At 45.8% G+C, this 25000-nt stretch overlaps 2 protein-coding genes across 2 annotated transcripts in view; both read right to left on the bottom strand.

Annotated features, from left to right (window-relative positions):
• Positions 1–5859: 5859 nt before the first annotated feature.
• LOC116225007 (cyclic AMP-dependent transcription factor ATF-6 beta-like) lies at positions 5860–13270 on the bottom strand. Its single transcript, XM_031586335.2, has 10 exons — positions 13117–13270; positions 11190–11369; positions 10237–10322; positions 9739–9951; positions 9328–9435; positions 8453–8552; positions 7819–7889; positions 7589–7688; positions 7088–7172; positions 5860–6872 (listed from the first exon to the last, which is right to left on the bottom strand). Exons 1-10 carry the CDS (start codon positions 13258–13260, stop codon positions 6601–6603), a joined length of 1359 nt encoding a protein of 452 aa, XP_031442195.1. The 5' UTR covers positions 13261–13270; the 3' UTR covers positions 5860–6600.
• Positions 13271–17415: 4145 nt separating this feature from the next.
• LOC105912511 (cyclic AMP-dependent transcription factor ATF-6 beta) overlaps positions 17416–25000 on the bottom strand; it is a 17053-nt gene continuing 9468 nt past the window's right edge. Inside the window, exons 9-17 of the mRNA XM_031586343.2 lie at positions 23627–23806; positions 22784–22866; positions 22331–22543; positions 21852–21959; positions 20922–21021; positions 20320–20387; positions 20090–20189; positions 19589–19673; positions 17416–19419 (exon numbers count right to left, since the gene is read on the bottom strand). Of these exons, the coding sequence (XP_031442203.1) occupies positions 19148–19419; positions 19589–19673; positions 20090–20189; positions 20320–20387; positions 20922–21021; positions 21852–21959; positions 22331–22543; positions 22784–22866; positions 23627–23806 (1209 nt within the window). The 3' untranslated portion in view covers positions 17416–19147. The remainder of the gene's footprint in view (positions 19420–19588; positions 19674–20089; positions 20190–20319; positions 20388–20921; positions 21022–21851; positions 21960–22330; positions 22544–22783; positions 22867–23626; positions 23807–25000) is intronic.

The raw sequence follows: 25000 nt of genomic DNA, 5'->3' as shown, positions 1-25000 counted from the left end.
CAACCACATGTTACGTTTCAGCCCGCAGACACAGCTTTAAAAGAGAACATTTGAATTCAAATGCAATAATGGTAAAAACAAAAAGGTGATCAAAACCTCCCAAACTGGTTTTTACTCCCCCAAAACATAAATCATTGCTGAATACTTTACAAATGTCGGCCTGCCACAGGACGAAACATGCAAAAAGAAAATCCCAGGTGACATTTTTTTTAATAAATGACAGCACCCGACACGTGGGGGCCACCTGGTTAATCAGGCGGCTCTAGGACCCTGCGTAGTTCTCCTGTGCCACGGCAGGCCAAAATGACCTCTGGAGCCAGTGTCACTGAAGCACACTGTAACTTGCACTACCTTATAACCCTTTATAACCCTTCATTAGAGCCGGTGATGATGCTCTCTAACAGCTGGCTGGGGCGTGGGCCTGCATGGACAAAGGACAGAGGAGGGGTCCACTTTCTTTCATGTCCAGTTTCTTTCACTCAATAATCCCCTGAAGGTACTCTTGTTTAAAGCCATGTGTGGCCTATAGAGAGACACACACACACACACACACACACACACACACACACACACACACACACACACACACACGCACACGCACACACACACACACGAATTTGACTAAGAATGACACCTACAGCAAAACACCTCCAGGCAGAGAGAACCTTTTAATTATCCTTCAAAATTCTTATGTGAAGCACTAGTGCCCCCTATAGGCAGACAACTGCAAGTCTACCCCACTTGATTTGCCTTTGCTGCTTCTGCAGTTTTGTTTAACAAAGCAGCAGCTCTCTAGCAGGACAATACCAGTGCAAACAGTCCCCCCACCCACACACCCACACCAATCTGCTTAAGGGGAATTGGTGTTTTTGTGTGTGTGTGTGTGTGTGTCACTGCATTGTTAATTCCACACGCCCTATGTAAGGGCACCTCAGTGGAGGTTTTTGACAGCTGCCATGTAAGGACACCTCAGGGGAGAACCTCTATGTGGAGAGCAGTCAGGGCCTAGAAGCAGTCAGGACCTAGAAGCAGTCAGGACCTAGAAGCAGTCAGAGCAGTCAGCGCCTAGAAGCAGTCAGAGCAGTCAGGGCCTAGAAGCAGTCAGAGCAGTCAGCGCCTAGAAGCAGTCAGAGCAGTCAGCGCCTAGAAGCAGTCAGAGCAGTCAGCGCCTATAAGCAGTCAGAGCAGTCAGGGTCTAGAAGCAGTCAGGGCCTAGAAGCAGTCAGGACCTAGAAGCAGTCAGGGCCTAGAAGCAGTCAGCGCCTAGAAGCAGTCAGAGCAGTCAGGACCTAGAAGCAGTCAGGGCCTAGAAGCAGTCAGCGCCTCGAAGCAGTCAGGGCCTAGAAGCAGTCAGAGCAGTCAGCGCCTAGAAGCAGTCAGAGCAGTCAGCGTCTAGAAGCAGTCAGCGCAGTCAGGGCCTAGAAGCAGTCAGAGCAGTCAGCGCCTAGAAGCAGTCAGAGCAGTCAGAGCAGTCAGGGCCTAGAAGCAGTCAGCGCCTAGAAGCAGTCAGAGGAGTCAGGACCTAGAAGCAGCTGCTGTGTGAGCATACCTTCTGTGGAAGTCTTGGGTGACCGCTCTGATAGAATCTAAATGAGCTCGGGCAAAGTTGAAGAAGGGACCGGAAGACGCAGTCAGGATTTCTTGGTTTATTTCAGCGTGGAGACCCCCTCTCAGCTGGTGCTCAGAGAAAGGCCTTCCTGATTGTCGAATATGTTGCCATTTATACCATTCAGTCAGGTAGAATACAGGAGGGGAGGGGGTGACCACACCCTATAGGTGATAAGGGAAGGGAGACAGTCGGGTGAAGGGGTTCACCTATGGGGGAAGGGGACAACAGCATAGGACAAAGGGTGATAGCAGGAAAAAGGCTATCTGGGGGGGAAGGGGTTCACATGCTAATTGTTCAGGTCTCAGTGACAGACAGTCCCTTGGTGTACACATCCAAGGGTTTGAGTTACAGATACAAATGATACAAAATAACAGTAGAATAGCTATTTTGCCGTTCCATCAGTCCCCCATATGAGCATTTCTATGCTCACACAAGAACCACCATGCAACAACCAAATCAGAGCAGGAAAACATCCATATGCGGTTCCATCAGCTCTGTGTGAGCGCACCTTCGGTGGAAGTCTTGAGTGACAGCTCTGTGTGAGCGCACCTTCGGTGGAAGTCTTGAGTGAGCGCTCTGTGTGAGCGCACCTTCGGTGGAAGTCTTGAGTGACAGCTCTGTGTGAGCGCACCTTCGGTGGAAGTCTTGAGTGAGCGCTCTGTGTGAGCGCACCTTCGGTGGAAGTCTGTCTCTCTTGTGGGTGCACTTCACTCACGCCGCCATGCTGTCATCACGCTGGTCTTGTGAGCTGGGTGGGATTGAGGCTCTTGGCCTTTGAAGTCCCGGCTTTACGAGGGCGTAGTCCAGTCTCTGTTCTCATATCTGTCCCTCATCTCTCTCCCCCCCCCACACACACACACACACACACACACACACACACTCTCTCTAGAGCTCAGCCTGTTTATTGCAGCTATAAACATCACAGAGGCTCTGACAGGACTATCGTCGGGCAGTGTCCTGTCGGTCTGTAGGCTCCAGTCAGTCACGTCTCTCTGTAAACCTCTGAGCTAGAGTATGAAGGGCTGGAGACAGGGTGACAAAATCGGATTTGAAATCTAAATTGTGAAGTGGAGGGACAATCAGCTTGCCTGTTCTGGTACTGTGCTGAAGCCTAAGGTGGGTGAAGACTGCTGCTGTGGAAAAGATAAAAGGTGGAAAGGTAGGAGAGCTAGATCCTGTTCTCCAATGCAGGTGCCTATCATAAAAATGTGACCTTTTAAGAAAAAAGACAAAAGAGACGGCCCAAAAGAGACGGCCCAATCCTAGGATCAAACGGCTCGCACAGCATCCATGCAGGGCGGGGAAGAATGAGGGGCCTTTGAACAACAGCAAGAGGACACTCATCATAGGCTGGACCAGTAGTAAGCCTGGTGAAACCTCTAGAAACGTTTAACACACACACAGACACACACACACACACACACACAACCTGAGGCTGGTCTTCTCTAGCGGTCTGTAGTATGACACAGGTGTGGTCTGGTGCCATATTAGGGGGTGTAAGTGCGGGCGACCCAAGGTGTTCACCTGTGGAGGTGCTCGTAATAAAAGGTGACCTTTGAGTGGGAAATAAAGAAAACTCTGACGCTTTCTAGTAGACTACAACATTTCTGGTCCACGCCTAGGATGGAATATCTCCTACAGTAGAGAGAGAGGGACAAACAGAGTAATGGGAGGAAGAGGAAACTGGCCATCTCATTTCTGGCTAGACCAGTGATAAGTGAGCAAAAAACAATAAATAGCTTATTGCTACATGCTTAGCTGGGCCACATCCATTTTATTCAATGCAATCCAGCTGGCCACTGACGAGAGGTGGGATTTGCATAACCAAACATTGCCATGTTGTCTCATATGAGCTTTTTCCACTCTCACACCCTGACTGCTGTTGTTTAGCAGGAACTAACTAGACTGCTCAGATAAGATCTCTGTGGTTTTCTCTTCTCTTCTCTTCCGAGAACACAATCACAGTTTGAAAAACAAGTCCCCAGAAACTATTAATGGAAACAGACCACTCAGAACATTATCTGTGGGTACTAGTCAAATTTAATGTCCTCACGTCGGTCGAAAGCGTCCAGGAAGTCGCTGTAGCTGATCTCAGGTCCTGGGAACACCTGCAGTTGGCTGTGAGGGGAGGGGTCAAAAGATCAGAGGTCAAAGGTGAGGAGTTTAAGCTACTCAATGGAGAACCTAGCCATCTGTATCCATAGACATTTATATATGTCTATGTCTGTATCTACATTACTGAGATGTAACTGGGGTTTCTGGGAATTGTAGTTTTTTCACCTTAACCTGCTGTTCATTAGCAGGAACTGGCTGGGCGTACAGGACGAGACTAACCCAGATAAGATCTCTGTGGTTTTGTCTTCTCTTCCGAGAACACAACCACAGTTTAAAAACAAGTCACCAGAAACTATTAATGGAAACAGACCACTCAGAACATTACCTGTGGGTACTTGAAATGACCTCCGATTGAAAGCTAAGTGGTTAGCTAACTGGCTAACTAAAATGAAAGCTATGACAATTCTCCCTTTCAAAATCAGCACACTGCTACCATTTGATATATTTGTCATTTTATTTAAACCTTTCTTTTCAATTTTATTTCCATCCCATACAAAGAGAAAAGGCAGTAGTTCAAAAGTCGTGTACAAAAAAAAAAAAAAAAAAAAGAATTTCATTTTAGTCTTCATGAAAAAGAAATCTTTTAAATAGGAAAATGGCGTAAAAAAGGACACAGGGGATCTGACCTTATGTACAATCCTTTAACACACTTCTGCCTCCATGCTTAAGTCCACGAGCATACAAAACATTACAGAACTCTTTTAGCAAAACCCACTAAGTGTAAATCGGGGCACATATGATTGGTTTGAAGGATGTTGTGTGTGTGTCTGTGTGGGACTATGTGAGAGTATGAGTGTGAGTGTGTGTGTGTGTGTGTGTGTGTGTGTGTGTGTGTGTGTGTGTGTGTGTGTTTCTAGGAGCATGGGATTTTTGGAGGGAATGTCTAAGTTCATACATCGCTCACTAAAATCTCAAACGTCATATGTTTCATCAATAAGGAAAATTTCATAACATAATCATAATATAGATGCATACATTCACAATCACAAACACACACACTCTCCCTCACTCACATATACACACACTCACACACATACACATGCGCATACACTCACACACACACACACTCTCCCTCACTCACATATACACACACAAACAAACAAACAAAAAGCTCTTCAGGGCGAAAATACAGTTTTTTTTTTTTTACAGTTTTTTCAATCTGGTCTTGCTTTTCTCATAAGAACACAAACACATCATTTCCACAGTATAAAAAGGGACAGAACCGAACCGAACGGAGCACTGAAACGCTCATCCACATTATGTATGCTCCTGGCCTTGCTAGTCAGTTAACAAAGACCCACAACAAACCTACACTTTCCCTGTACATCAAGTTAGTCAGAGGGTCACAGTAATGAGATTAGGTGAGAGGAATAGTTCTGGAAGAAATAAAAAACCAAACAAACAAACAAACAAACAAACAAACAAACAAACCAAATGCCGACGGACTGGAACTCTTATATATGACAATGACAAACTATTATTTGACATAATAATGCTGACACTATATCACCTCTGCGGAACTCACTATAACAATAACATTTTGGTTGTTTTTTTTTCTTGATGTAAAAACGTATATATACTGACTGAGTTATAACAGGTGCTAGCAGGTCTTCTTGTGATTTCTGCCATAATATCAGGTGATTACGTAGCAACATTTGAGGCATATGGCATCATAAGTGTCTGATTAATCTGCTACCCTAGGCAGGGTCTAACTCACTACAAACGCTAATGCCCTGATTACCTAAAGAGTCGAATGCACAAATGCACAGAAATGATCTGAAGTTTGGATCACCTGCTCCAAATTTAAATGTCAAACCTGATCCTCTTGCGTGGCGTACCTCTATGGTGATATTTCAAAGACGCCTATAACACAACCTGTCTGTGTTTTGGGTCTACTGAAACACCTGATGCATGTTTTTGCGTATCAATGTTACACTGGCTGAACTTCAGCGGGCCAGTAAATCTCTGCCTGAATTGCAAAGAACTTTAAACCACAGACCTTCTCTTAGTTCCTTTAGTTTACACACAGAGAGCGTCTCGGCTAGAAGACGGAAGCGCATCCCGTCTTAAGGGTGTGTGTATATGCAGGAGGCTCCTGTACGGACTGACCAGGAACAACACAAAAACGAAACTGAACCGAAATAAATCACCGATATATACAACTATCTTAAAACACATAGTCACTTTAAATACTCCCCACCAAAAATATAAAACACATTTAAAAAGTAACAAAGACAATTATAAAACTATATAAAACAAAACAAAACACAAACAAAACAACACAAAAACCTCACAGTCTTGTCTGTGAACGTTGCGAACAAATATACAAACGCAAACTCCAGAGGAGACCTACGACCTCGTCTGCTTCCTCCAGCGACTCCACAGCACGGTCAAACTCTCTAAGTGCAGCGGACTATCAAAGATGTGAATGGAATTAAACTTTTTATTAAACTACACATTTTCATATATTAAGAGGAGATTCATAGCACTTTGTAATAAATAAGATGCGTGAGTGTGTCCTGTTATAGTGTGTGTGTGTGAGAAGGGGAAGAAAACAGATTATTAGAATGCCTCCAGACCGGGGCTTTTTGCTCTATAATGGACACTGGCCTGTCAGGCTGCAGCGGAATGTTAGCCTAGCGCTGGCGCTAACGACCCTCTGCTTCAAGGCTGCGCTACGCCGCTAGTTTGCCTCGGGGGAAAATAACAACAAAAAAAAGAACAAATTCCTTTCTTTTAAAGTCTTGAGCAACCTTGGCTTTTTTTCCGTTCAGGATGTCTTTCCATCCTGTGTTGCCCAAACTCATTCTTTTCCGTCTCGTACTCCTCTTTCGCCTTTTCTTTCCTCACCCCTCTCTCCTCCTCTCCTTTCCTCCTCACACCTCTGCTCCTTCCTGGCTGATAAGGTACCCGGCGCCCCTTCTCCTCACAGGTAAGGGCTGCCGTGGTGGCGCGGCCCCGTTGGCATGGTGACGGCCCTTGAGGGAGGTGTGGTTGCCGTGGTGATGGTGGGCGGGGGGAGGCCGGGGTGGGTCACGTAGGGACGGGGGAACGGCCGAGGCCTTGATGGGGATGATGCGGGTATCCATGACCTGACAGTCCACCTGCATCATCATCTCATAACCTTGAGATGAGTTATACAGACTCTCTGCAGGGATATACAAAAGAGAGAGAGAGAGAGAGAGAGAGAGAGAGAAGGAAAGAGTTGCAGCGACAGAAACAGTGAGAAGGACAGAGAAAATGAGAGAGAGAGAGAGAGAGAGGGGAAAATAAAGGAACGCATATTAAAAACTCCATGGAGCAAAACCACAGCATCCGCTATCTCTCTAACCCAGCCCCATAAGCCCCCAGCAAGCCCCTCACCATTGACGGACATGGCAGGCATGACCAGAGACATCTTGGGCCGCAACGTTTTATTGTGGCTGATGGCTGGGAGCAGAAGGTGATCCTGCAGACAGAAGGGGCATGACTTAACACAGACAACAGCTAACAGATGATGGGTTTGTGTAAACTAGGAATTAAATACGTACATGATATGACAGTATTTGAATGCGAGTCAAATTTAAGTCCATTTGGTTATGGTGCCTCAACTTTAATTGGCTAATTCTCACAGTCTTGCCTTTGACTGGTTAGCATTCTCTGAGGCTTGTCTCTGATTGGTTAGCATTCTCTGAGGCTTGTCTCTGACTGGTTAGCATTCTCTGAGGCTTGTCTCTGACTGGTTAGCATTCTCTGAGGCTTGTCTCTGATTGGTTAGCATTCTCTGATGCTTGTCTCTGATTGGTTAGCATTCTCTGAGGCTTGTCTCTGACTGGTTAGCATTCTCTGAGGCTTGTTTCTACTCGTTAGAGTTCAGCGCCTCACCCGTCTGAAGGACACCACATAGAAAGTGTCCTCGCGTCGGTCGATGGCGTCCAGGAAGTCGCTGTAGCTGATCTCAGGTCCTGGGAACACCTGCAGTTGGCTGTGGGGGGAGGAGTCAAAAGGTCAGAGGTCAAAGGTGAGGAGTCTAAACTACTCATTGGAGAACCTAGCCGTCTGCATCTACATTACTGAGATGAAACTGGGGTTGCTGGGAGTTGTAGTTTTTTCACCTTTCAATGGATCTGTGTGCCTGAATGGGCAGATATCGGGAGAAGTTGGTCTTCCGGTGCTGAGCCTTCTGCTGAAAGGAATTTTAAAAAAGGACTTGAAATATGCAAACCAGCGCTAGTTACAATCATTTACTCAAAGCGGCGCTAGTTACAATCACTTACTCAAAGCGGCGCTAGCTACAATCATTTACTCAAAGCAGCGCTAGTTACAATTATTTACTCAAAGCGGCGCTAGGTAAAATCATTTACACAAAGCGGCGCTAGTTAAAATCATTTACACAAACCAATCAGTTACAGCCTTCTTCGTTCTAGATCATTAGATTTCCTCAGGTCCCTTCATAGTACCATAGCTTAGAGTCTATAGCTCTATAGTATTTCAGTCTAAGTATTAAACTGATGCTTTTGTCCAAAGGGACAACGGACTAGGTGACCACTCCATAGTTCATCTGTTTCTTCATCACCGCGCCTGATCAAAGTGACTAATACACGACTCAGAGGAGCTAAATAATGTGTGTTTAGTTCTTCAGCAGGGGGCATTAATGGTCCCGGTCCTGTGGTTGGGGCAGGAGAGGCAGGAAGAACATGGTGGACTGGTGCTGCCTGCCTGTGGTGGGTGGGTGTCTGATGCACGTACCTGTGCTACTTTGGGCTTCTTGACTATTTTGGGCTTTCCTCCAGACTTGGTGCGGTCGATCTGGTGGCGGTGAACCCAGCCTCGCAGCTCGTCAGCCAGCCTGGCAGCAGAACACATGAGTCAACATCAGCAAGTGTGTGTGTGTGTGTGTGTGTACAGAGAGAGAGAGAGAGAGAGAGAGAGAGAGAAAGAAAGAAAGAAAGAAAGAAAGAAAGAGGAAGAGAGGGAGGGGGGATAGAGACAACAAAAAATAGAGGAATTAAGACAGAAAGAAGGAAGTGAAGATGGGTGGACAGACAGATAGATAGAGAGAAAGACAAACGAAGGACAGGGAGGTATTTCACATTCCAGCCAAAAACCTAGCCAATATGTGTGCAGCAGAAGGGAACAGTTCAAAGTCACAGCGAGCTCAGTGACGCAGACTCACTCGCACGCTGACTACTTTAAATCGCTTAACAGCGCAATCTGCTCGATGAGATAACTCTTAATGCACACCATAATGAGGAGCTATTTAAATAATGGTCAGTTATTGGTAATAATGGAGTTTAAGTTATGGTTTATGGTCAAATAACAGCTTAAATGGCCTTAGCTAACTGTAATTGGGCAGCTAGCCCAACTGGTTTCCTGCCAATAACAATTATTTTGAAAAGGTCTGTAATGAGAAACTGTGCTTGTGTGTGTGTGTGTGTGTGTGTGTGTGTGTGTGTGTGTGAAAGGTCTGTAATGTGTAATTGTGCTAGTGTGTGTATTTGCATGATGGGTGTGTTTGTTTGGGTGTGTTTGTTTGTGTGTGTGTGTGTTTGCCTGACGGGGGTGTGTGTGTGTGTGTGTGTGTGTGTGTGTGTGTGTGTGTTTGCGTGACGGGTGGTGTCTACCTAAGGGACTCGGAGCGGTTGAACTGCCTGCAGTCAGGAGAGGAGAAGTAGCGGTCTATGTCCTGCAGAACCAGATCCTTCACATCGCTGAACACGCTGCTCAGGTTCCTGTACACACACACACACACACACACACACACACACACACAAAGAACAAGTGAGGACAAACATGGTCATAAAGGGCATAAAAACTAAACAGAAGAGAAAAAAAATTGAATGAACAAAAGAAAAAACACCACACATCAACTGCACACAACAACTACACACAACAACCAACCACACACACACACACACACACACACACACACACACACACAACCAACCAACAGCATGAGGCTTAGCCTCACATAGGGTGTTTTTTTGGGGCACACACACACACACACACACACACACACACACAAGGTGGCGTACCTGAACTGGTAGGGATCAGCAGCGTCCCGGGACATCTCCCCCCCCCACCTGTCCTGGCCCCCCTCCTCCTCAGTGAGTTCCCCCTCGGCCGGCGTCCTCTCGCTCACGCGTGATTGGTTGAGCTCCTCCTTGCCCACAAACTCCAGCAGGTGTCTCCCTGTGTGGGGTGAGAGACTCTCCTGCAGGGCTGTCTCCAGCTTCCTGTCCGTGATACTGACAGAGAGACAGAGAGAGAGAGAAGGAGAGAGAGAGAGAGAGAGAGAGAGAGAGAGAGAGAGAGAGAGAGAGGGGCGGGGGAGAGAGAGAGAGAGGGAGGGGGGGAGAGAGAGAGAGGGAGGGGGAGAGAGAGAGAGAGACATGAGAATATGAGGACATTAGGAGAACCTATTTTAAGCTAAAAGACTGGTGAGATCCTCCCTGAGTTTCTGTGAGGAGAGGCTTTGGAGCTCATTGGAGAAAATGAGGAAGAGGAGGAAGAAGAGAGCAGAGCAGTGGTACCTGATGGGGCCGAAGCTGAAGGTGATGAAGAGGAGGACCGCCATTACACACACCGCCCTCTTGTTGTTACTCGACTCACTGCCCTGCTATGGAAAAGCACAAAGAGGCGGTTAAGGCCACACTCAAAAAAGCAATGGAAAAACCCAAAATACTCTCACGCACACACACAAGTACACATGTGAAAACACACACAAACAGACCCACACACACCCACACACACAAACAAACAGACCCACACACTGACCCATCCACGCAAGCACGCCTTTGTAAACGATGACCACACAACTCTGGCTCTGATTGTCATGGATTCGAAGGCAGCACAGATACCACCACCCTTAAAGCCCCAACTGAAGCACTTTATTTGCAGATACCACCATCCTTATTAAAGCCCTAACTCAAGCACTTTATTTGTTCTGAAAGCCAGCTCAGCTCAGCGGTGTTCCTGTTTCCCCTCCAGTGAGGACTGTCTCTTCAAATGAAATTAAATAAAGCACAGGGTTTATATTAGAACAGCACGGTCTTCCTGGGTTATTCTCTGAAAGGCCTGCTCTATATTAGAACTTCACTCTGTGTTCCCCCTCATTAAGCATTGCAGCTCTTTAAGCCTGATTGGGCTTTGTTTTAATTGCAGTTTGCAGGTTTTTAATAATTTTTATTTTTTTTTTAAAAACCTACTATAACTGTGAGGCATATTTGAGGGTTTTACACAAAACAAATGCAATAACTGTCAAAAATGCCCCTGAAATAGAAATCCAGCTACGAAGATATTCTGCTTTGATGATTCGACTCCTGGTTCCCTTTCCTAACCCACTCCTCTCTCTCTCTCTCTCTCTCTCTCTCTCTCTCTCTCTCTCTCTCTCTCTCTCTCTCTCTCTCTCTCTCTTCTCTTCTCTTCTCTTCTCTTCTCTTCTCCCCCCCCCCCCCCCCTTTCTTCCCCACCCACGGGGTTCTACCTCTTTGCCGGCGAGGCGTTCTCGCAGGGTCTGGTTCTCGCGGCGCAGCCGTTGGTTCTCCAGCTGTGCCTCCCTCAGCTGGGCCTCCAGGGTCTGCAGGTACTCTTTCTTCTTCTTGCGCGACTGGCACGCCGACTCACGGTTCTTGATCATCCGCTGCTGCCTCTTTAGAACCTTCACCTGAAGAAGACAAAGGTGTCACAAGTTGAAGGTGCTAGTGTCTTTAGAACCTTCATCTGAAGAAGACAAACATGCCAAAACATATTTGAATTAGGCCTAGCTGAGTGGTCTTGTTTGCATGTTTCATCACTTGTTTTGAGTGCATGCTATCTTTTGGGTCTATTCTGGTTTTATTTTCTTCCTTGTTTGCTGTGCACAAATAGGCCTAGGCCTACTGCAATTAAGTTCCTTTGTTTCAAAACTCTTTGGGATAATAAATCCCTTTTGACTGAAAATGCTCTGTGCGGTTTTATGTAGTTTTCTGGTGCACAATACAATTTTGATTGCAATATCTAGAGGAAGATTTTCTTGTATGAATTTCTAGGCTGATGTTGCTCTTTGTGACACATAACAATCGCTTATTAATAAGAATGGAATATAGATTAGCTAAAATAAGCAGGGTGTCTGTTGGGCCCCGACCTGTTACAAATACGAAAAGGTGGGCCTCGGAGTACAAAAGGTTGGGAACCCCTGCTAACATAAAGCAGACATAATAGAGTAACATAAACCTGAGAATAATCATATAATCATATATACTTAGAGCTTCAATCAAATTGAGAAAAATAAACAAAAATGTGTACTGCTAGAGTCCAGTCCAGTCGGCTGCAAGATCATCAACCAAAATGTTAAATGAATTTGGGAATATTGGCATTTTTGTTCAGAAAAAGGAGTTGGTCAACATGCTCAGATGTTAAAGTGCTATTACTATATCTCCTGCAGTGGAGAACACTCTTTCAGCAGACACACTAGTGCCTGGAATGCTCAGGTATCTTTTCAGGTATTCTTTTGTCTGTAACCAAAAAGATCTGTTTGTTAGCGATGCCCCACTCTTCGGTAGGGATGGGTATCGGTTGTGTAGGAACCGGTGCCACATTGGAACCGGTTCTCGGTACCCAACCCTACTCTTCGGTTGCCATTTTCAGCACCTCAGCCACATTGGCTCTCATGCATCGCCCTGGTTTGTAGAACATGAGCTAAAAGCTGCCATTCATTCGTGATGTGATGCGCGGTTATGGTCATGTACGACTCCGTAGCTCTTGATGACCAACCGTCACACGTTATAGCTACTCCTTCGGCTAAACTCAAAGTTGAATTTACCTCCTCTTTGACTTCGCTGTAGAGTTTGGGAATGGCAGTGTCGGTAAAATATTTCCCGCGAGGGGATCGCATACCTGGGCTCCAGTATGCTAAGCAGATTCTGGAAACCTTCATTCTCCACCACACTGTAAGGCTGTACATCTTTGGAGATGAAGTAGGCTATCGCCTCAGTGATTTTCTTAGCTCTTTCGGAGTTTGGAGGTAACTTTATCATTTTTGTTTGGTCCAAGGTGCGTTGATTTGGGGATAGGACAACAACTTTGGGTCGTTTCACCTCCTCAGGGGCCGCTAACTCCAAATGGTACCTTGTGAGATGGGCTCTCAAGTTTGTCGTATTCCCACAGTACTTCATTTTCATGTGGCATTCTTTGCAGATGGCACTGCTATCAGTGATAGGAAGGGGGGCACAACACACTCTCATCTGCCCCTCAGTGACGACTCGCGTCACAGTGACACAAAGGTTTGTTTCCCACGGTCAGTGTGTGCATGAGAGCACGGTCAGTGTGAGCATGAGAGCACGGCGAAATATCATTATTTCTAACCTTCTCACTGACTATACTTCCCACACACACACACACACACACACACACACAGCGGGGGTGTTACTCACATCAGGCAGCCCTGACCCTGCGAGGGTGATGGGCTTGCTAGCCGGTAACGTGGCGGCACTAGGGCAGTGAGGCATGCTGGGAGATACAGGCTCCATCTTGACGATGGCGGGGGTGGAGCCCAGACAGACGGACTGCGAAAGCATCACTAAGAGAGGAAAGGGTTAAGAGAGACAATTAATTTGTGTGTGTGTGTGTGTGTGTGTGTGTAACAGAGAGAGTGTGTGACTCTTAGATCGTCAGACAGACAGATGGTGAGAGCCCCACTAGGATAGGAGAGGAAAGGGTTAAGTCCCGTCCCGTATACTATTTATATACAGAGACGGTCAACTTTAGAGGTCATTTTAGCCGGTCAGGCTTCCCGAGTAGTATAACCAGTAGTGCTGAATTTTAATTTAATTTAATTTAATTTGATATAACATCATGCCTAAAGAGCCAAGAAAACCGAAGGGCTTATTTCCTACGAAGGTCTCAAAGAGATGACAAGTATGAACAGCTTGGCTGGACTGCTAAGAAATGTCATTTACATTTGTGCCAAGGAACACATGGTATGACATCACCTTACTAACTGAAAAAAAGAACAAAGTGAAGTACAAAGACCCAGGCTGATTGATGGGCGTCCTGCATGGGCACGGACAGAGATGAAGCTGCAGAAGCAGTCAGAGCAGTCAGGGCCTAGAAGCAGTCAGAGCAGTCAGGACCTAGAAGCAGTCAGGACCTAGAAGCAGTCAGGGCCTAGAAGCAGTCAGAGCAGTCAGGGCCTAGAAGCAGCTGCTGTGTGAACATACCTTCTGTGGAAGTCTTGGGTGACCGCTCTGATAGAATCTAAATGAGCTCGGGCAAAGTTGAAGAAGGGACCCGAAGACGCAGTCAGGATTTCTTGGTTTATTTCAGCGTGGAGACCCCCTCTCAGCTGGTGCTCAGAGAATGGCCTTCCTGATTGTAGAATATGTTGCCATTTATACTATTCAGTCAGGTAGAATACAGGAGGGGAGGGGGTGACCACACCCTATAGGTGATAAGGGAAGGGAGACAGTCGGGTGAAGGGGTTCACCTATGGGGGAAGGGGACAACAGTATAGGACAAAGGGTGATAGCAGGAAAAAGGCTATCTGGGGGGGAAGGGGTTCACATGCTAATTGTTCAGGTCTCAGTGACAGACAGTCCCTTGGTGTACACATCCAAGGGTTTGAGTTACAGATACAAATGATACAAAATAACAGTAGAATAGCTATTTTGCCGTTCCATCAGTCCCCCATATGAGCATTTCTATGCTCACACAAGAACCACCATGCAACAACCAAATCAGAGCAGGAAAACATCCATATGCGGTTCCATCAGCTCTGTGTGAGCGCACCTTCGGTGGAAGTCTTGAGTGACAGCTCTGTGTGAGCGCACCTTCGGTGGAAGTCTTGAGTGACAGCTCTGTGTGAGCGCACCTTCGGTGGAAGTCTTGAGTGAGCGCTCTGTGTGAGCGCACCTTGGGTGGAAGTCTGTCTCTCTTGTGGGTGCACTTCACTCACGCCGCCATGCTGTCATCACGCTGGTCTTGTGAGCTGGGTGGGATTGAGGCTCTTGGCCTTTGAAGTCCCGGCTTTACGAGGGCGTAGTCCAGTCTCTGTTCTCATATCTGTCCCTCATCTCCCCCCCCCCCACACACACACACCCACCCACACACACACACACACACACACACACACACACACACACACACACACACACACACACACACACACACACACACACACACACTCTCTCTAGAGCTCAGCCTGTTTATTGCAGCTATAAACATCACAGAGGCTCTGACAGGACTATCGTCGGGCAGTGTCCTGTCGGTCTGTAGTCTCCAGTCAGGCAGTCAGTGTCCTGTCGGTCTGTAGGCTCCAGTCAGTCAGTCAGGCAGTCAGTGACCTGTCGGTCTGTAGGCTCCAGTCAGTCAGTGTCCTGTCGGTCTGTAGTCTCCAGTCAGTCAGTGTCCTGTCGGTCTGTAGGCTCCAGTCAGTCACGTCTCTCTGTAAACCTCTGAGCTATAGTATGAAGGGCTGGAGACAGGGTGACAAAATCGGATTTGAAATCTAAATTGTGAAGTGGAGGGACAATCAGCTTGCCTGTTCTGGTACTGTGCTGAAGCCTAAGGTGGGTGAAGACTGCTGCTGTGGAAAAGATAAAAGGTGGAAAGGTAGGAGAGCTAGATCCTGTTCTCCAATGCAGGTGCCTATCATAGAAATGTGACCTTTTAAGGAAAAAACTGACCCTTTCTAGCAGACGACAAAAGAGACGGCCCAAAAGAGACGGCCCAATCCTAGGATCAAACGGCTCGCACAGCATCCATGCAGGGCGGGGCAGGATGAGGGGCCTTTGAACAACAGCAAGAGGACACTCATCATAGGCTGGACCAGTAGTAAGCCTGGTGAAACCTCTAGAAACGTTTAACACACACACAGACACACACACACACACACACACACACACACACACACACAACCTGAGGCTGGTCTTCTCTAGCGGTCTGTAGTATGACACAGGTGTTCACCTGTGGAGGTGCTCGTAATAAAAGGTGACCTTTGAGTGGGAAATAAAGAAAACTCTGACGCTTTCTAGTAGACTACAACATTTCTGGTCCACGCCTAGGATGGAATATCTCCTACAGTAGAGAGAGAGGGACAAACAGAGTAATGGGAGGAAGAGGAAACTGGCCATCTCATTTCTGGCTAGACCAGTGATAAGTGAGCAAAAAACAATAAATACCTTACTTCTGACAAACCCACACATTTCTAGAAGAGAAGCTTTCAAAAATGATTAAACAGGATAAGTGCTACATGCTTAGCTGGGCCACATCCATTTCATTCAATGCAATCCAGCTGGCCACTGACGAGAGGTGGGATTTGCATAACCAAACATTGCCATGTTGTCTCATATGAGCTTTTTCCACTCTCACACCCTGACTGCTGTTGTTTAGCAGGAACTAACTAGACTGCTCAGATAAGATCTCTGTGGTTTTCTCTTCTCTTCTCTTCCGAGAACACAATCACAGTTTAAAAAACAAGTCCCCAGAAACTATTAATGGAAACAGACCACTCAGAACATTATCTGTGGGTACTAGTCAAATTTAATGTCCTCACGTCGGTCGAAAGCGTCCAGGAAGTCGCTGTAGCTGATCTCAGGTCCTGGGAACACCTGCAGTTGGCTGTGAGGGGAGGGGTCAAAAGATCAGAGGTCAAAGGTGAGGAGTGTAAGCTACTCAATGGAGAACCTAGCCATCTGTATCCATAGACATTTATATATGTCGATGTCTGTATCTACATTACTGAGATGTAACTGGGGTTTCTGGGAATTGTAGTTTTTTCACCTTAGCCTGCTGTTCATTAGCAGGAACTGGCTGGGCGTACAGGACGAGACTAACCCAGATAAGATCTCTGTGGTTTTGTCTTCTCTTCCAAGAACACAACCACAGTTTAAAAACAAGTCACCAGAAACTATTAATGGAAACAGACCACTCAGAACATTACCTGTGGGTACTTGAAATGACCTCCGATTGAAAGCTAAGTGGTTAGCTAACTGGCTAACTAAAATGAAAGCTATGACAATTCTCCCTTTCAAAATCAGCACACTGCTACCATTTGATATATTTGTCATTTTATTTAAACCTTTCTTTTCAATTTTATTTCCATCCCATACAAAGAGAAAAGGCAGTAGTTCAAAAGTCGTGTACAAAAAAAAAAAAAAAAAAAAGAATTTCATTTTAGTCTTCATGAAAAAGAAATCTTTTAAATAGGAAAATGGCGTAAAAAAGGACACAGGGGATCTGACCTTATGTACAATCCTTTAACACACTTCTGCCTCCATGCTTAAGTCCACGAGCATACAAAACATTACAGAACTCTTTTAGCAAAACCCACTAAGTGTAAATCAGGGCACATATGATTGGTTTGAAGGATGTTGTGTGTGTGTGTGTGTGTGTCTGTCTGTGTGGGACTATGTGAGAGTATATGTGTGTGTGTGTGACTATGTGAGAGTATGTGTGTGTGTGTGTGTGTGTGTGTGTGTTTCTAGGAGCATGGGATTTTTGGAGGGAATGTCTAAGTTCATACATCGCTCACTAAAATCTCAAAACGTCATATGTTTCATCAATAAGGAAAATTTCATAACATAATCATAATATAGATGCATACATTCACACTCACAAACACACACACTCTCCCTCACTCACATATACACACACTCACACACATGCGCATACACTCACACACTCTCCCTCACTCACATATACACACACAAACAAAAAGCTCTTCAGGGCGAAAATACAGTTTTTTTTCAATCTGGTCTTGCTTTTCTCATAAGAACACAAACACATCATTTCCACAGTATAAAAGGGACAGAACCGAACCGAACGGAGCACTGAAACGCTCATCCACATTATGTATGCTCCTGGCCTTGCTAGTCAGTTAACAAAGACCCACAACAAACCTACACTTTCCCTGTACATCAAGTTAGTCAGAGGGTCACAGTAATGAGATTAGGTGAGAGGAATAGTTCTGGAAGAAATAAAAAACCAAACAAACAAACAAACAAACAAACAAACCAAATGCCGACGGACTGGAACTCTTATATATGACAATGACAAACTATTATTTTACATAATAATGCTGACACTATATTACCTCTGCGGAACTCACTATAACAATAACATTTTGGTTGTTTTTTTTTTCTTGATGTAAAAACGTATATATACTGACTGAGTTATAACAGGTGCTAGCAGGTCTTCTTGTGATTTCTGCCATAATATCAGGTGATTACGTAGCAACATTTGAGGCATATGGCATCATAAGTGTCTGATTAATCTGCTACCCTAGGCAGGGTCTAACTCACTACAAACGCTAATGCCCTGATTACCTAAAGAGTCGAATGCACAAATGCACAGAAATGAACTGAAGTTTGGATCACCTGCTCCAAATTTAAATGTCAAACCTGATCCTCTTGCGTGGCGTACCTCTATGGTGATATTTCAAAGACGCCTATAACACAACCTGTCTGTGTTTTGGGTCTACTGAAACACCTGATGCATGTTTTTGCGTATCAATGTTACACTGGCTAAACTTCAGCGGGCCAGTAAATCTCTGCCTGAATTGCAAAGAACTTTAAACCACAGAACTTCTCTTAGTTCCTTTAGTTTACACACAGAGAGCGTCTCGGCTAGAAGACGGAAGCGCATCCCGTCTTAAGGGTGTGTGTATATGCAGGAGGCTCCTGTACGGACTGACCAGGAACAACACAAACGAAACTGAACCGAAATAAATCACCGATATATACAACTATCTTAAAACACATAGTCACTTTAAATACTCCCCACCAAAAATATAAAACACATTTAAAAAGTAACAAAGACAATTATAAAACTATATAAAACAAAACAAAACACAAACAAAACAACACAAAAACCTCACAGTCTTGTCTGTGAACGTTGCGAACAAATATACAAACGCAAACTCCAGAGGAGACCTACGACCTACGACCTCGTCTGCTTCCTCCAGCGACTCCACAGCACGGTCAAACTCTCTAAGTGCAGCGGACTATCAAAGATGTGAATGGAATTAAACTTTTTATTAAACTACACATTTTCATATATTAAGAGGAGATTCATAGCACTTTGTAATAAATAAGATGCGTGAGTGTGTCCTGTTATAGTGTGTGTGTGTGAGAAGGGGAAGAAAACAGATTATTAGAATGCCTCCAGACCGGGGCTTTTTGCTCTATAATGGACACTGGCCTGTCAGGCTGCAGTGGAATGTTAGCCTAGCGCTGGCGCTAACGACCCTCTGCTTCAAGGCTGCGCTACGCCGCTAGTTTGCCTCGGGGGAAAATAACAACAAAAAAAAAGAACAAATTCCGTTCTTTTAAAGTCTTGAGCAACCTTGGCTTTTTTTTCGTTCAGGATGTCTTTCCATCCTGTGTTGCCCAAACTCATTCTTTTCCGTCTCGTACTCCTCTTTCGCCTTTTCTTTCCTCACCCCTCTCTCCTCCTCTCCTTTCCTCCTCACACCTCTGCTCCTTCCTGGCTGATAAGGTACCCGGCGCCCCTTCTCCTCACAGGTAAGGGCTGCCGTGGTGGCGCGGCCCCGTTGGCATGGTGACGGCCCTTGAGGGAGGTGTGGTTGCCGTGGTGATGGTGGGCGGGGGGAGGCCGGGGTGGGTCACGTAGGGACGGGGGAACGGCCGAGGCCTTGATGGGGATGATGCGGGTATCCATGACCTGACAGTCCACCTGCATCATCATCTCATAACCTTGAGATGAGTTATACAGACTCTCTGCAGGGATATACAAAAGAGAGAGAGAGAGAGAGTGAGAGAGAGAGAGAGAGAGAGAGAGAGAGAGAGGGGAAAATAAAGGAACGCATATTAAAAACTCCATGGAGCAAAACCACAGCATCCGCTATCTCTCTAACCCAGCCCCATAAGCCCCCAGCAAGCCCCTCACCATTGACGGACATGGCAGGCATGACCAGAGACATCTTGGGCCGCAACGTTTTATTGTGGCTGATGGCTGGGAGCAGAAGGTGATCCTGCAGACAGAGGGGGCATGAATTAACACAGACAACAGCTAACAGATGATGGGTTTGTGTAAACTAGGAATTAAATACGTACATGATATGAGAGTATTTGAATGCGAGTCAAATTTAAGTCCATTTGGTTATGGTGCCTCAACTTTAATTGGCTAATTCTCACAGTGTTGCCTTTGACTGGTTAGCATTCTCTGAGGCTTGTCTCTGACTGGTTAGCATTCTCTGAGGCTTGTCTCTGATTGGTTAGCATTCTCTGAGGCTTGTCTCTGACTGGTTAGCATTCTCTGATGCTTGTCTCTGATTGGTTAGCATTCTCTGAGGCTTGTCTCTGACTGGTTAGCATTCTCTGAGGCTTGTCTCTGATTGGTTAGCATTCTCTGAGGCTTGTTTCTACTCGTTAGAGTTCAGCGCCTCACCCGTCTGAAGGACACCACATAGAAAGTGTCCTCGCGTCGGTCGATGGCGTCCAGGAAGTCGCTGTAGCTGATCTCAGGTCCTGGGAACACCTGCAGTTGGCTGTGGGGGGAGGAGTCAAAAGGTCAGAGGTCAAAGGTGAGGAGTCTAAACTACTCAATGGAGAACCTAGCTGTCTGCATCTACATTACTGAGATGAAACTGGGGTTGCTGGGAGTTGTAGTTTTTTCACCTTTCAATGGATCTGTGTGCCTGAATGGGCAGATATCGGGAGAAGTTGGTCTTCCGGTGCTGAGCCTTCTGCTGAAAGGAATTTAAAAAAGGACTTGAAATATGCAAACCAGCGCTAGTTAAAATAATTTACTCAAAGCAGCGCTAGTTACAATTATTTACTCAAAGCGGCGCTAGTTACAATCATTTACTCAAAGCAGCGCTAGTTACAATAATTTACACAAAGCGGCGCTAGTTAAAATCATTTACACAAACCAATCAGTTACAGCCTTCTTCGTTCTAGATCATTAGATTTCCTCAGGTCCCTTCATAGTACCATAGCTTAGAGTCTATAGCTCTATAGTATTTCAGTCTAAGTATTAAACTGATGCTTTTGTCCAAAGGGACACGGACTAGGTGACCACTCCATAGTTCATCTGTTTCTTCATCACCGCGCCTGATCAAAGTGACTAATACACGACTCAGAGGAGCTAAATAATGTGTGTTTAGTTCTTCAGCGGGGGCATTAATGGTCCCGGTCCTGTGGTTGGGGCAGGAGAGGCAGGAGGAACATGGTGGACTGGTGCTGCCTGCCTGTGGTGGGTGGGTGTCTGATGCACGTACCTGTGCTACTTTGGGCTTCTTGACTATTTTGGGCTTTCCTCCAGACTTGGTGCGGTCGATCTGGTGGCGGTGAACCCAGCCTCGCAGCTCGTCAGCCAGCCTGGCAGCAGAACACATGAGTCAACATCAGCAAGTGTGTGTGTGTGTGTGTGTGTGTGTGTGTGTGTGTGTGTGTACAGAGAGAGAGAGAGAGAGAGAAAGAAAGAAAGAAAGAAAGAAAGAAAGAAAGAGAAAAAAAGAAAGAAAGAGGAAGAGAGAGATAGAGAGATAGAGACAACAAAAAATAGAGGAATTAAGACAGAAAGAAGGAAGTGAAGATGGGTGGACAGATAGATAGATAGAGAGAAAGACAAACGAAGGACAGGGAGGTATTTCACATTCCAGCCAAAAACCTAGCCAATATGTGTGCAGCAGAAGGGAACCGTTCAAAGTCACAGCGAGCTCAGTGACGCAGACTCACTCGCACGCTGACTACTTTAAATCGCTTAACAGCGCAATCTGCTCGATGAGATAACTCTTAATGCACACCATAATGAGGAGCTATTTAAATAATGGTCAGTTATTGGTAATAATGGAGTTTAAGTTATGGTTTATGGTCAAATAACAGCTTAAATGGCCTTAGCTAACTGTAATTGGGCAGCTAGCCCAACTGGTTTCCTGCCAATAACAATTATTTTGAAAAGGTCTGTAATGAGTAACTGTGCTTGTGTGTGTGTGTATGTGTGTGTGTGTGTGTGTGTGTGTGTGTGTGTGTGAGAAAGGTCTGTAATGTGTAATTGTGCTAGTGTGTGTATTTGCATGATGGGTGTGTTTGTGTGTGTTTGCCTGACGAGTGTGTGTGTGTGTGTGTGTGTGTGTGTGTGTGTGTGTGTGTGTGTGTGTGTGTGTGTGCGTGTGCGTGTGTGTGTTTGCGTGACGGGTGGTGTCTACCTAAGGGACTCGGAGCGGTTGAACTGCCTGCAGTCAGGAGAGGAGAAGTAGCGGTCTATGTCCTGCAGAACCAGATCCTTCACATCGCTGAACACGCTGCTCAGGTTCCTGTACACACACACACACACACACACACACACACACACACACACACACACACACACACACACACACACACACACACACACACACACACACACACACACACACACACACACACACACACACACACAAAGAACAAGTGAGGACAAACATGGTAAGGAAGGGCATAAAAACTAAACAGAAGAGAAAAAAAATTGAATGAACAAAAGAAAAAACACCACACATCAACTGCACACAACAACTACACACAACAACCAACCTCACACACACACACACACACACACACACACACAACCAACCAACAGCATGAGGCTTAGCCTCACATAGGGTGTTTTTTTGGGGCACACACACACACACACACACACAAGGTGGCGTACCTGAACTGGTAGGGATCAGCAGCGTCCCGGGACATCTCCCCCCCCCACCTGTCCTGGCCCCCCTCCTCCTCAGTGAGTTCCCCCTCGGCCGGCGTCCTCTCGCTCACGCGTGATTGGTTGAGCTCCTCCTTGCCCACAAACTCCAGCAGGTGTCTCCCCGTGTGGGGTGAGAGACTCTCCTGCAGGGCTGTCTCCAGCTTCCTGTCCGTGATACTGACAGAGAGACAGAGAGAGGGAGAGAGAGAGAGAGAGAGAGAGAGAGAGAGAGAGAGAGAGAGAGAGAGAGAGAGAGAGAGAGAGAGAGAGAGACACATGAGAATATGAGGACATTAGGAGAACCTATTTTAAGCTAAAAGACTGGTGAGATCCTCCCTGAGTTTCTGTGAGGAGAGGCTTTGGAGCTCATTGGAGAAAATGAGGAAGAGGAGGAAGAAGAGAGGAGAGCAGTGGTACCTGATGGGGCCGAAGCTGAAGGTGATGAAGAGGAGGACCGCCATTACACACACCGCCCTCTTGTTGTTACTCGACTCACTGCCCTGCTATGGAAAAGCACAAAGAGGCGGTTAAAGCCACATTTAAAAAAGCAATGGAAAAACCCAAAATACTCTCACGCACACACACAAGTACACATGTGAAAACACACACAAACAGACCCACACACACCCACACAAACAGACCCACACACTGACCCATCCACGCAAGCACGCCTTTGTAAACGATGACCACACAACTCTGGCTCTGATTGTCATGGATTCGAAGGCAGCACAGATACCACCACCCTTAAAGCCCCAACTGAAGCACTTTATTTGCAGATACCACCATCCTTATTAAAGCCCCAACTCAAGCACTTTATTTGTTCTGAAAGCCAGCTCAGCTCAGCGGTGTTCCTGTTTCCCCTCCAGTGAGGACTGTCTCTTCAAATGAAATTAAATAAAGCACAGGGTTTATATTAGAACAGCACGGTCTTACTGGGTTATTCTCTGAGAGGCCTGCTCTATATTAGAACTTCACTCTGTGTTCTCCCTCATTAAGCATTGCAGCTCTTTAAGCCTGATTGGGTTTTGTTTTAATTGCAGTTTGCAGGTTTTTAATAAAAAAAAAAAGAAAAGAAAACCTACTCTAACTGTGAGGCGTATTTGAGGGTTTTACACAAAACAAATGCAATAACTGTCAAAAATGCCCCTGAAATAGAAATCCAGCTACGAAGATATTCTGCTTTGATGATTCGACTCCTGGTTCCCTTTCCTAACCCACTCCTCACCCCCCCCCCTTTCTTCCCCACCCACGGGGTTCTACCTCTTTGCCGGCGAGGCGTTCTCGCAGGGTCTGGTTCTCGCGGCGCAGCCGTTGGTTCTCCAGCTGTGCCTCCCTCAGCTGGGCCTCCAGGGTCTGCAGGTACTCTTTCTTCTTCTTGCGCGACTGGCACGCCGACTCACGGTTCTTGATCATCCGCTGCTGCCTCTTTAGAACCTTCACCTGAAGAAGACAAAGGTGTCACAAGTTAAAGGTGCTAGTGTCTTTAGAACCTTCACCTGAAGAAGACAAAGGTGTCACAAGTTGAAGGTGCTAGTGTCTTTAGAACCTTCATCTGAAGAAAACGAACATGCCACAAGTTAAAGGTGCTAGTGTCTTTAGAACCTTCATCTGAAGAAGACAAAGGTGTCACAAGTTAAAGGTGCTAGTGTCTTTAGAACCTTCACCTGAAGAAGACAAAGGTGTCACAAGTTAAAGGTGCTAGTGTCTTTAGAACCTTCATCTGAAGAAGACAAAGGTGTCACAAGTTAAAGGTGCTAGTGTCTTTAGAACCTTCATCTGAAGAAGACAAAGGTGTCACAAGTTAAAGGTGCTAGTGTCTTTAGAACCTTCATCTGAAGAAGACAAAGGTGTCACAAGTTAAAGGTGCTAGTGTCTTTAGAACCTTCATCTGAAGAAGACAAAGGTGTCACAAGTTAAAGGTGCTAGTGTCTTTAGAACCTTCATCTGAAGAAGACAAAGGTGTCACAAGTTAAAGGTGCTAGTGTCTTTAGAACTTTCATCTGAAGAAGACAAAGGTGTCACAAGTTGAAGGTGCTAGTGTCTTTAGAACCTTCACCTGAAGAAGACAAAGGTGTCACAAGTTGAAGGTGCTAGTGTCTTTAGAACCTTCATCTGAAGAAGACAAACATGCCACAAGTTGAAGGTGCTAGTGTCTTTAGAACCTTCACCTGAAGAAAACGAACATGCCACAAGTTGAAGGTGCTAGTGTCTTTAGAACCTTCATCTGAAGAAGACAAAGGTGTCACAAGTTAAAGGTGCTAGTGTCTTTAGAACCTTCACCTGAAGAAGACAAACATGCCAAAACATATTTGAATTAGGCCTAGCTGAGTGGTCTTGTTTGCATGTTTCATCACTTGTTTTGAGTGCATGCTATCTTTTGGGTCTATTCTGGTTTTATTTCCTTCCTTGTTTGCTGTGCACAAATAGGCCTAGGCCTACTGCAATTAAGTTCCTTTGTTTCAAAACTCTTTTGGATAATGAATCCCTTTTGACTGAAAATGCTCTGTGCGGTTTTATGTAGTTTTCTGGTGCACAATACAATTTTGATTGCAATATCTAGAGGAAGATTTTCTTGTATGAATTTCTAGGCTCCCACCTGTAGCCGGTGCTGATGTTGCTCTTTGTGACACATAA

This window comes from Clupea harengus, chromosome 19 (assembly GCF_900700415.2).
Source record: "Clupea harengus chromosome 19, Ch_v2.0.2, whole genome shotgun sequence".
Lineage (NCBI taxonomy): Eukaryota > Metazoa > Chordata > Actinopteri > Clupeiformes > Clupeidae > Clupea > Clupea harengus.
Note: the sequence above shows the minus strand (reverse complement) of the source record. Positions and strands in the feature narration are given on the sequence as shown.

Bases quoted from the DNA above. Each gene is read 5' to 3' on its own strand.
- LOC116225007 (XM_031586335.2), bottom strand. From the start codon at position 13,260: ATGCTTTCGCAGTCCGTCTGTCTGGGCTCCACCCCCGCCATCGTCAAG. The intron at 9,436-9,738 runs GTACGCCACCTT...GTGTGTGTACAG, and splicing joins GCTGATCCCTACCAGTTCAG to GAACCTGAGCAGCGTGTTCA. The intron at 8,553-9,327 runs GTAGACACCACC...TTCTGCTGCCAG, and splicing joins AACCGCTCCGAGTCCCTTAG to GCTGGCTGACGAGCTGCGAG.